General features: G+C 47.5%; 1 protein-coding gene across 3 annotated transcripts in view; it reads left to right on the forward strand.

Moving 5' to 3' along the window:
- Positions 1–13,461, forward strand: part of LOC119442994 (high affinity cAMP-specific and IBMX-insensitive 3',5'-cyclic phosphodiesterase 8B) — a 376,115-nt gene that overhangs the window by 333,267 nt on the left and 29,387 nt on the right. For all 3 annotated transcript variants that reach the window (XM_037708101.2, XM_037708102.2, XM_037708103.2), the window contains exons 3-8: positions 332–522; positions 1,272–1,331; positions 3,652–3,709; positions 10,107–10,274; positions 11,547–11,776; positions 11,844–11,914. In XM_037708101.2, the coding sequence (XP_037564029.1) occupies positions 332–522; positions 1,272–1,331; positions 3,652–3,709; positions 10,107–10,274; positions 11,547–11,776; positions 11,844–11,914 (778 nt within the window). The remainder of the gene's footprint in view (positions 1–331; positions 523–1,271; positions 1,332–3,651; positions 3,710–10,106; positions 10,275–11,546; positions 11,777–11,843; positions 11,915–13,461) is intronic.

Raw genomic sequence — 13,461 nt, forward strand, 5'->3', positions numbered from 1 at the left:
TGTAGGATCTAGAAATTCCATTCCAGACGACCGACGCGTATTCGAGTTGAGGAAGACAAATTCTTGTGTACAACTTGCGGAACAGGTGTAGGAGAACTGAATTCTCTCGATAGTCTGCAAACAGAGCCAGGAGAGCGCGTATCCTGCATTGCAACGCGTTTAGTGTGAGCTGAAAAGTGTAAGGTTGTATCAGAAAGTACACCGAGATCATTGTTCTCACGGACCTTACACAAAGGTACAGAATCTACAGAATAAGAAAAAGAAATGCTTGATTTTTTGCGTGTTGACTTCATCACTGCATGACGTAAGCGTCACGTGTTGTGCTTCGCAGGTGATGTTTGTGTTCGGCAAGGAGGACGCGCAGTACAACGCGCTCAAGTGGGCGGCCGACAAGATGCACTACGAGTGTACGCTGAGCTCTACCTCCGAAGCGGCCATTGACAACTACCTCAACGGGCAGCCCCACCTTGTGTTCGTCGACGCGAGGAGCAAGAGCGCCATCGACCCTGTGGCCCTGTGCAGGTGTCTGCCCTCGATATATCTTTAATCGAACGTGTTTTTCAAGCTATAGGTGGCGCATGTTCGTGAGCGTAAGGACAACACGATGAACAGGCACACACGTTACAACTAATTTATTCCGATGAGGAGCTATAGACATCCCAAACAAATGCACGGATGAGCAAGATATGAGAGCTTACAACGATGTCTTATTGTGAGATCCCATGCAAGAGCCCCATGCAAGCAAACCCAATATCAAATTCAGTTTTTTCTTGATGACTTCTAAAAGTTGGTTTAGTTCTGTCTAATAACGCTTTTCGTATTAAAATATTGAAGTTTAATTGCATTCAGCATGTTCATTTTTCATATTATTTCTCGAAAATTCTATTTCTACGAGCCTTTTGAATTTAATAATTTATTAAATGCTACAAATATTCACGTCGGTACAGTACCTACTTGTAGTGAAAGTATTAAATTTCCTATAGGTTTATAGTTTTCAAGGTTGGTTCCATATAGGATATAGATGTATAGGCTTATAGCCGACAGGTTTCCTGTGGGCTTTATTAATTTCAAGTCGCAAATTAATGTCAAGCGTGAGATGCGAAGCTTAGTTGGGGAATGAATCCCACGGTTTCATATCTTGATACGCATAGATTAACAAAAAGTAAGTCTGATGACCAAAGAAGGCTATATGTTACGCATATGTTTTAAGCAGTGGCGCTTGGCCAAATGCTTGCTATAAAAATGAGAATGTGTGTTGTCGCTCTTTGCAGAACGCTTCGTGGTTTCAGGGGCAGCCAGTTCACGTGCATCCTCGCTGTCGTAAAGAAAGGGTAAGTGTGCGTGTTCAGTTTGCATTCTGATGGCGTTGCGGCCGTTTCATATTTCGATCCATATTTAGCCTCATCACAACTTCCGCGCAAAAACATTCCAAAAAAAAGAAAAAGAAAAGAAAACATCATGGTGTTGGCTAATCGTGCAGAACTTTGTCATAAATGCTTCCTGTGTTTAATTATTTTATTCACCATCGTTATATTGACAGATGGGACAGTTCAAGATCAGTTAAACGAGCGCAGAGTTGGACCAAAAGTAAAGAAAGTGAGAAGCCACAAAATAGGAACATCCACAAGGACTATACTCAGTGCTATGATTCTCAGCTCCAAGTATATAGCGGAGTGCTAAACAAGTTAAACAGAAAGAAAATGCTCTAATTACGCTTTAATTAGCGTAGTGAAAGCTAGTTCATTCCCTTTTCGTTTCTAGTTCTTTGTGAACGGCATGCCCGTAGCGCATGGGTGATATGCCGAACCCGCTTTCCCACAAGCGCTTTTTGTCGACAGATTGAAAAGCGAACAAGTAAACGAAAACAAGAATGCGTTCTTGCGCATCTACATTCGCCACTGCGTGCGAGTGGCGTCATTACGGCTAAAACACTTTATGGCACATATAGAAGCCAGCTACGCCACATCGAAACTTTCAATAAAGGATAACAAGTTTCCTTCCAAAAATTGTTGCGCGGTACCTACGTTATTTAGTATGGACCAACTCGCCCAAATCAAGCTGCTGTTGATTCAGTAAAGCTTCTGGTTAGTTGGCTCATTCCGAAACTATAGGATCGGCGCCGCGTAACAACGCGGGTGAAGGAGAGACTGCGCCTATCCTCGTTACACGTGTCCCTTTCTTCACCCGCGTTATTACGTGCAGCCCTGTCTATATGCCGCATCGCCGCATGAGTCAAAGCATTGCTTTTGCTGTTTGGATAAGCGAATAATTTGTTCCTTTACAATTTCGCTGAAAGAAGAAAGGTCATCGCTGGCGCCTTGCGTCACCACAACCTTGCTCGTATATGCTTAATGGCCTTGAGTTGTAGAACGTGCTACAGTCCTTGCTACCATTTTTCTTATTTTCAACCGCTGTCACTGTCCGTCTAATGTCAGAAAACGGCACGAAGGCAACTCAACAAAGTGCACTTTTAAGCGCAAACGAGACTTTGTCGCAGCAGTATGTTGCGATGACTGAGAATGTTCAGAACCTTGCTACAGCACCCTGCGCCGGAGCTATACCCATAGCGACAGCAGCCCAAAGGCACACAGCCTAGTGAACGCCAAGAAATACATATGAGGGACACGCTACGTACACGTCCGTGACGCCACTTGTCATCCATTATATCGATTCAAGGATGCCCGTGTTTCCAAATCTACACCTGCGCAAGCGTGCCATAACAAGGCGGTCGCGTTCGAACGTGGAAGCGCGAGAATTCCTGCGTCGAGCACTGCCGTGAAGCAGCGCTTTCTGCTTCATACTCGGAGCAGTGATGAAGAAACTGTGTCCCCCCCTCCAATGGCACTCGCCAATGTCGTCATTCTCCTCGAAGGCCAAGCGGCCGGTGTTGGCAACGCTCATAGGAAAACTCACTTATCTGTACTATAGGGGGCTAGATAGCGCATCGAGCGTCTTTGAATGAAGCCAGCGGAAGTAAGCTGCTTGTCCCGGAAGTCAGTGCTTCCGATAATTTGCAACGGCACTTCGCGTGTACGGTAGTTCGGCATTTCTCCTTTTCTTCCCCTAACTTACCTGCCTGTCGTGCCGTAAACTACCAAAACCGGCAGAAGTGTTCTGGGAAGACGTTCAGCATTTGCCATCGCTGCGCGCACAGCGTCGCTAACACGAGCGGCGCGCGCGGGAAACACACGTGATTGAGAAAACCCTTAATATAAGAAAATTATCGCACATTGCTTCAGATTATCGTAATAAATAAACACCAGACAAAGAGGGACAACAGCCCCCCCCCCCCCCCCCCGAAACGCGGCAAACCACGAATACAAAGTTGGCACGGCTGCAATGTGATAAGACCACACGCGCCAGTACGTAAGTGCAGCATATGCCCTACTTCCGGGACAAGCTGCCGCACCACGCCACACTTCCGCTGGTTTCACCTGCGCCCCGATCGGCGAGCGGGGAAGCGGTATCCAGCAAACCATGGTAGAGATCAGTGGGAAAACTAAACAGTGGCAGCGCCCTCTCGCCAGCGCAGTGTCCCTTTATATGTTGTGTAAGCAATGTCAAAGCGGTGCATAATCAGTGCTGTGCTTGCCTGACGGGATTGTGATACCGCCGAGAGCTCCCTACCCTTTCTTATCTTTGACGTTGCAGGTTGGCCGATAAGGAGGAAGCAGCTGTCATCCCGCTGCTGAAATGCGGTTACAACAGGGTAATTCTCACCATCTCTATGCTACTTGCTTTCCTTGGGTTGCGTGTACGAAATGCTGCAGTTCTTTTTTTTTTTATAATGCAAGTTAAGAAAAGCTTCCAAAGTTAAGAAAATGCACAAGGCCGTGTGTAGATTATTTGCGCCATGTTCTAAATAAACATGGTGATATACCATCAAAAGGCGTGATACACTGCCTCGCATCAATTCTTTTTTCCCCATGTCTGTCTGTCACACGGAAATATTTTCACCTAACTGTGACAAAGATATCATTACATCATTGTTATGATTTATGCGAGACTAATACTTTAATAATCGTCTGTGTCTGTATAATAAAAACACCGGTAAAATGTCAGATTGCTTAAATATGTTTTTAGTTGGATGACACAAGGATACTCCACCTATGCACAGAACACATTTTATTGCGATAGCAATTATATGGACACTTCAAGCGGATTTCTGGCGTCGCCGTCGTCGTGGCCGTGAGGTTCCGTATAAAGTCCGAGGGCGATAAAATCGTCGCCGCGCACCGTATGTGCGAGTGAAAGCGCGCTGGGGACGCGCGCTATCACGGAGAGCGAACGCACGGCGGAGAGCAAACGCGACTTCCGTCGCGCGAAAGGCCATGGGGTTATGGGAGGGAGGGAGAGGGGGCACGCTGTACTGCGGCACCAAATGCGTATCTTGCAACCGGGCGCAAGGGGAACTGGCCACTCAATCTCCCACGCGAAAATAGGAAAGCGGGAAGGCAGCGTGGGAGGGAGGGGGGCAGCTTCTACTGTGCCAACAACTGCGCTTGTACTTTGCGCCGGTGCGGGCTGTCGCGCGCACCGTATCTTCAAAGCGATCTCCATACGGCTCTGACCTTTGTATGCGCTGTGCATTCGCCGCTCAGTTTCCGTTGAAGCGATAGACCGCACGAACCTTCGCTCGCTGCGGCGGCTGCGCTTGCTGCCAGCGTTTTGACAGTGGTTGTCTGCGGTCATCGAGTGTGATCTATTCATGTTTGCTTGTGCGCGCTGACACCACGCTTGTTAATTTAGTTAGTAAGCGAATGTGTCCAAGTTTATGCAGCCGATAAAACTACTATCCCTACTCCGAATAGCTCTCTACTAATTTGCTATCGCAACTGATGCTTCGCCTTTTGGGCGTAACTGCGACATTTATTTTTCTGAAGCATATAACCATTGTTGCATTCGAACGTCTGTTTGAAGAAAAAACGATTCACCAGCCGCAATTTCATCTGGGCACGCGGAAAAACCGCATGCAGTGGTGAGAAATCTGAGGACAAAGTAGAGGACGCACCGCTGCCACCTGTTAGGTGCCAGCCAACAGCATTTCTCTAAGGAAGAGAGGGAACCACAAGCGGGACGCCTCTTCTAAGGTGCGCTGTTGGTTTCACTGCTTCACACCATGGGCGAAACAGCTCTGACCTGTTTTACAGCTATTCAGTGTTGCACAATGTATGTATTTCAAAACGCCTAGACGAAACACTGTGCAGCTATAAAATAAAGAGGTTAAATAACTCTGCTAACTATTTGCAGAGCGTTTGAAGCGCACGAGGTTGTCTTCTTCGACTATTGCACCCGCTACAGGGCAGGAGTCTTGCTTATAAACTTTGGCATATCGTATAGAATCAAATCTAAAGCGTTGATATCGTCGCATTTTTGACAGTCTTCCGTGGTAATTCTTGCAACTCGCCTGTCGGAAAACGCCACTTTCGTCGATGGAAATGTGGAATATTTAAACTGGGTGAACATTTATGGGGAAGTTGGCTTTACCGTGCAATCAGAGGCCCAGAGTATGTACATCCGTCATTGTTCCTCTTCGCTGGCGGTGCTTACACGCAAGCTCACGCACACACGACGCATACCTACGCGCGCATACGTGCATGCTTACGTTTCTCTTCATACTGTACGTCCGCAACTGAAAGTAACGTTGTGCCACTGGAGAGAGAGAGAGAGAAGAAAAAAGGATAAGCAGACATCTTACTCGCGTCATATCAAAAAGCGCGGCTACATTGAGCATGCGTGCTATGCTTGTCCGCGCATCCCACGCCATGCCAGTCGCCGGCTTCAAAACTGCGTCATGCATTCCCAACGGAGAAAGAAGCGTACCCGCAGTCAGGTCTTGTTGAAGTACTCGTACAAGTTCCGCGTCGGGAACTAGCAAGCTCACAGGAAAACGCTGATTGTCAGCGCCATCACGTTCCCCTGTGCGCGCGCTGCCGACAAGTAAACTCCGTCAGCGTGACAGGTTCATTAGAAAGCGTGCACTTGTCCCAGAGCGGTCGCTGACGTTCAGGCATCCGCAATGCAACATCGGCATAGAGCGCGGACCGCCGATGAAATTTGCCGCGTAGTCGAGTGATGGCCACTCGACATCTCCGTCTGATGTCGTCGCGCGTTTGTCCAGTATATAGTTATCGCCGCCTGCACAATTTGCTCAAAAAATTCCGCGTGCCTCGGAAAAGATTTCCGGAGCTTGCTTTGCGTGCCATTTTATATACTGCTGACTTGGATCGCACGTCGTACTTAGGAAGTCTATAGGTATATTCCAACTAAAGTAATTGTGCACATTACTAATACTTTTCTTAAAGAAGGTGGTTTGATTCCATTGCTAGCGTGCGCTGAAAGTAATGAAACAATGCAGTTTCAGGTACTGATAAATTCCTACTTTAACGTCATTTTTCATTACTTTTTTTTATTATTACAAGAAAATAGAGCATTTGTCGCTACTGGCGACGGCTACTGTTTTTTGCTTAGTTGGTTAAATAATATAAGTTAAATATGAATAGGAAATATTCTTTCCACCTAGTTCATACGAAACTAAAATTGAAGAAGATTTAGCGACACAAGGGTGCAATTATTGCGAAAATGTTTAAGTTGAAGCAAACTCCGCGAACGTCGGATGTACACAAGTATATGTCTCACGCAAGAATGAGACATCTGCGCTATAAATTATAATATTAATCAGTAATGCCGATGCCTTCAGCGAAACATTGAAGTTTGGTCGTTGCTTTGCGAAGCGCTGCTTTTGATGGCCACGAGCCCGACATCATGGCAACTAAAAAAATAAGAAAAAGAGAAGTCTAGTAAACCGACCTCTTATTGGAAGCTCTGTATACATCTTCGTCGTCATGGACGCATGACCATGCTGGAGGTGACAAGCGTAATTCGATATGATAAGTACATGGTGTAAGCAGTTCCGAGGCGCAGACGGTGTAAGAGAGAGTGTCGATGCATCGTGGAAGCTGAGGGTGTGTACTCAAGATGGATGTCAATTGCGCATAAGGTTGACGCCTTTGAGTTATCTGTGAATCAGTCCAACAGGCAGCATTATATTTTGAGGCCTTGTATGAAACGTCCTGTGTCCCATGAGGACTTTGGAACAAAACGAGATCCCAAACTGTCATGAGCCACTGTAGCAAACACATCTATCGTTTAGTTTTCTTTATTCCACAGTGACTTGGAAATGGCTAAAACACCGCTTGTTCTCGTAACTTTGTAGCTTGAATGAGCTTTTTCCAGAAAACGTAAAATTTGCAGCTTGAATTAGCTCTATCCAGAAAGCGTATACGTCACACGGGAGTCTGTTTATACCGGAAGAGGGGAATTTCCAGTACAAAAGATGATAAAAATTTCCGATGACCACTCACTTTCCTGAGGTCCTTGGTGTGTTGATAAAGCCGATGGACTGTACGATGGAACATACAAGGTCGGATGTTGTTGACGACGACGGACGTCTCAACCGGCATGCACGCGCGCAACTCCGTGATGGCATATTCCCATTTTACAGTGAAGCTGTCTTCTGCTAGGATCCGTGATCTTATGGTGTCCGCGCCGAAAAACTCTCCCCTAAAAAGTGAGTGTGAAAGAGCCAACGATAAAAGCAAACGCATATCGCCGCTCGCGTGTGAGCTCGGTTTAACCGCCACCTGTGTCTAAAACGATGTGTCTCTGTGAATGTATCACGTAGTACGTGACGTAGTGTGCGCCTGATAAGGTGGCCAAAGGGAAAGGGTTGACGCTCCTCGGCGCAACCGCGCGAACGCGCTCGTGCCACTGCTCACTCGTTCGTCGTCGTCGTCGTCTTCCACAGCAGGCTCCGTTGCCGCTCATCATTCCAGCATCATTCCAGCGCTCATCATTCCAGCCATTGCTTAAAGGTGTATGTCCGTCTTAAGTGACGGACAGATTTAATAACAGAGGTGATACGCGAATATGTGTGCGTACTTTTCGTCACAATGACCACCAATCAGGACAATAAATATGTTCGTACCTTTATTCAAAATTCTGTGTCACCTCTGTGTCGTCCGCTAAACAGCTTCCCTGGTCATCCACCTTCACGGAGTGGAATGGGTCATGCATTTTATTGCGATAGCAGTTATATGGATACTCTATTCGAAATTCCGCCGCCGCCATCGTCGCCGTGAGGTTCTGTATAAAGTCCACGGACGATAAAAAATGTCGCAGTTTTGCCCGAAAGGCGAAGCATCAATTACGATAGCAAATTAGTAGAGAGCTATTCAGAGTAGGGGTAGTAGTTTTATCGGCTGCATAAACTTGGACACATTCCCTTACTAACTGAATTAACAAGCGTGGTGTCAGCGCGCACAAGCAAACATGAATAGATCACACTGAATGACCGCAGACAACGACTGTCGAAACGCTTGCAGTAAGCGCAGCGGGCGAATGTTCGGGTGGTCTATCGCTTCAACGGAAACTGAGCGGCGAATGCACAGCGCATACAAAGGTCAGAGCCGTGTGGAGATAAGAGACGGTGCGGGCGACCGCCACAGCGGGACAAAGTACAAGCGCAGTTGTTGGCAGAGTTGAAGCTGCCCCCCCCCCTCCCTCCCGCGCTGCCTTCCCACTTTCTTGCTTTCGCGTGGGAGATTGAGTGGCCAGTTCCCCTTGCGCCCGGTTCCAAGATACGCATTTGGTGCCGCAGCACAGCGTCGCCCCGCCTCCCTCTCTCCCATACACCCACAGCCTTTCGCGCGACGGTCGTGTTTGCTTTCTGCCTTGCGTTCGCTCTCCGTGATAGCGCGCGTGCCCCGCGCGCTTTCACTCGCGCATACGGCGCGCGGCGACGATTTTATCGCCCTTGGACTTTATACGGAACCTCACGGCGGCGGCGACGGCGACGGCAGAAATCCGGTTGAAGTGTCCATATAATTGCTATCGCAATAAAATCGTCGCCGCGCGCCATACGCTGTTATGTGCGACTGAAAGCATGCGACGGTGAGCCGGCAATCGCGGCTCGCGCGCACAAGGGCGGGAAGCGGAAGGAAGCGCAGTCTTTCCAGTTGCGCACAACGCTCCGGAGGGAAGGTGGGGAGGTGGAGGGGTCGCGCCTTACTGCGGCTGCGCGCTCCCGCCGGGCCGGAAGACTTCGGGGGGATCTGTAAAAATTCTTTTGTTTCGAGTCCCCTATTTTAATAATCGGAAACCATCGCTGCACGAAGGCCCCACGACAAGCAGCCTACCAGTATGCACTGTTCATCAAAAAACACATACAGTAGCGTACGTAGCAGAATGGACAACTGGGCTAATTGGTTTACTGGCATCTTGACTACTGTGTTATCGCGCGAAAGACGACAATGAAGGGAAGCGAGCCTGCATATATTTGTGCATGCATATATTTATTTCCTTTCAAAAACTTTTTTCACTTGTGAGTAAGCGCCTTCTCCTGTCTTTTTCTCTCTTCGTTTTCGTCTTTCGTGCGTTAAAACAGTAGTCAAGTATGTGCAATAGCGCTATTCAAGGTCCCTAATTCCTGTACTTGTCTTTTATTCAGTAACGGCGATTCGATGGTCATGGGAAGTCAGGACTAAATAAAGTATCGTGTTATTTGCTTGATTTATTACTGTTTAGGGCCAAAAGCTGCAGATGAGCTACGTATTAGGATAAGTTTAGATTACCTGGGGGTTCTTTAACTTTCTCCGAAACCTCAGCACAAAGGCACTGTATTCTTGTCCATCTGGAAAGCAGATCCTGTTGTCTAGAAGAAAAACAGCCACATCGCGCTTGCTAAGCGCGGCCAGTGACATTGTATTTTCCCCTTTAAGAATTAAGCAGCACAACTTCATAGCCTTTTATTAGTTAGTAATTGCATGAGGCTGTAATTCGAAAACGACTGCGAACCGGCGACAACACTCACAGCATCTGAAAACGCCCGCTAAGAAAGTACCATCAAGCGTTATATGAAGGCGCATCACGACCACATGTTCCTTGTCTTAACTCCTCACTCACTCTTAACTGTACCGCGTTTAATTACTGCTACTACCGGCGCCTTTGCGTAAGCGTAAGCTGGGTGTCCTGCATGTTTTTGAGTGTCACTGAGAGCCAGGCAGTGTCGATCGCGACCGACGGTTACCAATTCTTGTCGCCTGCAGTGGTTCACGGAGACGTGCTCCCTGGGCGTGTGCCTGAACGAGATGATCCAGATCGAGCACAATGACCTCATCAACCTGTGGAAGCTCAGGGCCTCCGAGGCACTCTTCTCTGCTCTGCACTATGCACGGGACGGTGTCATCGTCACCGGTGCCTCGCACGAGATTCAGGTGGGCGCACCGGGTTTCTTTCTTTCTTTCTTTTTTTATCCTTTCTTTTTTGCGCAGCTTTCCTATCCGGAACTTCCGCGAACGCTTTCACGGAAAGATTCGTACTCACAACTTGTTACCGCTGACGTACCAGGAATTCTGGTGTTAGTAAAATTCTGGGGCTTTACGTGCAACAAATCACGATCTGATTATGGGGCACATCGGTATTGGGGGATTCCGGATTAATCTTGATCAAAAAAATGCACGAAAGAAAGTTAGTAACAAACGCCGACTAGGCTTCTGCTGTACTAAAAAGACGTGCATGTGGCTGATCGTTTTGATAAGATAGTGCACTCCTTCTTTCCCAAGGGTCACCGACTGCGCGTACTGACTTGCTAGTTGCTTTTTAAACATGTTTAGAAGGTTTCATAAAGTCCCCTACCCGCTTGTAATGTTACGAATGTGCTCAATACCTGAAACTTCCTGTACCTGGCACTCTTCACAAGAAGAGCTGTGTACCTGTCATCTGTGGCGCCTAGCGGCCGACCTCGGCGATGACAGCGACGCCCGTACGAATGACAGAGAGCGAGAAAAATAACAGTAAACAAATCTTACTGAAACAGGACATGGTTACTCGTGCGCCATATATCACGTTAGCACGTACGTGCGTATGATGCAGCAACGTAAAGAATCTGACAATGTGCTTACTCTTACTTGTTGTTTTCAACGTATACATATTGTCGCGCAGAAATGAATGACGTGAGAAGGTAGTCAGATAACGAAGAACCTCAAGTATAGAAACTGTTTATTGGGCGAAATTGTACCCGCAAGAGAAAGTATAAGCTTATAGTGATACCAGCGCATCTGACGGCGCGTTCGGCGGCCACGTAATTGAATGAATCTGTTAATGATCGGCCCTTTATTTATGCGGTGTCATCGTTAATTTTATAGCAGGCGGAGGGCATCCCGACAGTCCTAGAATGCGAAGCATGCATCGCGTGTCGTGATACGAACGGTGGGCTTATCGTGCTACTGCACTCGAAGCGTAATATTAATAGGATGTCGCGTGCGTGTCTCGCGCAGAAGAGGAAGCGCCATATAGCACATGCTGTTAACATGCACAAACCGACAAAAAAAGAAGCATAACAAAGAGCGCGTGGTAATGTGTGGGTGGTATACTGGTTGCTCAGCGGAGTGTTCGTGTTGTTTGTCCCTGACGCGCTTTCACTCTCTGTCCCTTGAAGTTCCGGAATCGTGTAAACAGCCACGCGTTCTCTCTGTGTACGTGAGCAGTACATGAACCGGGCTGCCGAGAAGCTGGTGGGCTACTCTGTGGAGGAGATGCTAGGCGTGGACGCCCAGGAGCTTCACCGCACTGACTCGCTGAAAGCGGAAGTGGCCGCCACCATCTGCACGCAGCTCAAGAAAGGCAAGGAGTGGGAGGGCACTCTGTTCCACAAGCGGAAGTCCGGAGAGTGCATCCCCATGTGGAGCAAGATCGCCCCCGTCGAGATTCACACCGGGTAATGCGTGATCGCGTGCCGTGCCTCGCAAATGTCTGCTCAGACACTCCTCCTGCTCTGTTTGCAGGAAGTCGGACCACGTGGTGTACATTAAGGAATGCCCTTTCTTCATGGAAAAGCCCTTCTCGCCCGATGCCGGTGAGTTGTACAGTGCGCCACGTTTAACACGGAAGTGGCTCAAAATGTGACACTGGTAAAAAAACTCACGGGGTTACCAAACCCATGTCTTTCTGTCGCTTCCTACTTCAAGTCACTTTAAACGGAAGCAGTTATGATTTATATATGATACTGTAGTGAATCACATGCGACGCAGGGATCATTACAGTCTTATACATGTTTCGATGCTGACCCAAAGCGTTTAGTCACGATTGCCAATGGTCCATAGTCGGCGGCACTGGGGCTGGAGAATTGTGTTCGCAGTGGTCACTGGGAAGTCATTCTGTTGTACGAGTATTGAAGTCGCTTATAAGTTTCCCACAGTGCAAGTGGCACGAACCGCAGACATAACGCATCACCGACTCCCGCGCTCCTGCATGCTTTGTGTTGTCCATGTCGCCTCGAATGGGTGGCCGGACCTACAGTCGAGCCCAGTACCTACACATTTGGCCTTGCCACCCAAAACAATGTATGTGCAGAACAATGACTTCATATAACAGTCGAAGCTAAATTTCTAATTCAGTTAAACTTAGCAACCGAGTCAAAGATTTCGGTAAGAGCTTCAAGAGGTGTCGCGACGACCACACTCTGGTTGATTCATATGAACGTAGTATTCAGGCTGCCATTTTGGTGAGCTGCTATGGATTCATTAGTTTGTCTAGCGTGCCAAATAGGAATGGGGGAAAGCAAACCGTTGTGGTGTCGTTTTCATTATTCCGCTCCTGTGTGTCGCACTACTCAAACTCATGAACGCAGTTCTCACTTTCTCAGGACTTTTGGGGATAATTCTTTGGCGTCGTGCGTCCTGCCTTCTCATGCAGTTTAACTACGGGCTTTGTAACTGGAGCCAGCAAAAGTGCTAGAGTAAAACAGCGCCCAACCCTTACCCGGACGTCGTAGAACTCCGGAGTTAAATTTTATCACCGAAAATCAACGCTTCTAGACCGTGAGACAGCTGGCGCCATCACCGCCATGCTGTTCACGATGCGAGTGATGTCTGTTACTCCTGACATGGGCGGCGCATTACATACGAAAATTTTCCAGGTAAAGAATGCCGTCTCGCAACAACTGGAACTTGATTAACGATTTTTAACAACCGTGAGTCCTGCTCGAGCTCCTTCCATAAGCACTTATTCCTCTTGTGGAAGGCAAATTTTGTTCTATAGCATTTAGCCCATTCTGGTCCAATTTTTTTAATGAAGTGAAAGCTTTATATTATGTGCATATGAACGACAATGGACAGGGAACATTTAAAAAAAAGTTCCCACCATAATTTTTGGCACTGAATCGAAGGCTTTTCTAATAAACTTCTAAAAACTGAAGGTATAAGCAGCATGTGGTTCTTCAGACATAATAATTCGCAATCATAATGGTGTAAAATAATGCCGCGAACTTGCCCTTATTTATAGCTGGCTTTCCAAAAAGGCAGTTTGCCAAGCTGTTGGTGGCGTCATAAGTTTTGCGATAAGCGTGTTTGTGCACAGTTTGTGCGCTTTGTGCATTGAAAAAACGTGGACGTGACTCTCGTG

The sequence above is a fragment of the Dermacentor silvarum genome, chromosome 2 (genome assembly GCF_013339745.2).
Source record: "Dermacentor silvarum isolate Dsil-2018 chromosome 2, BIME_Dsil_1.4, whole genome shotgun sequence".
Taxonomy (NCBI): Eukaryota; Metazoa; Arthropoda; class Arachnida; order Ixodida; family Ixodidae; genus Dermacentor; species Dermacentor silvarum.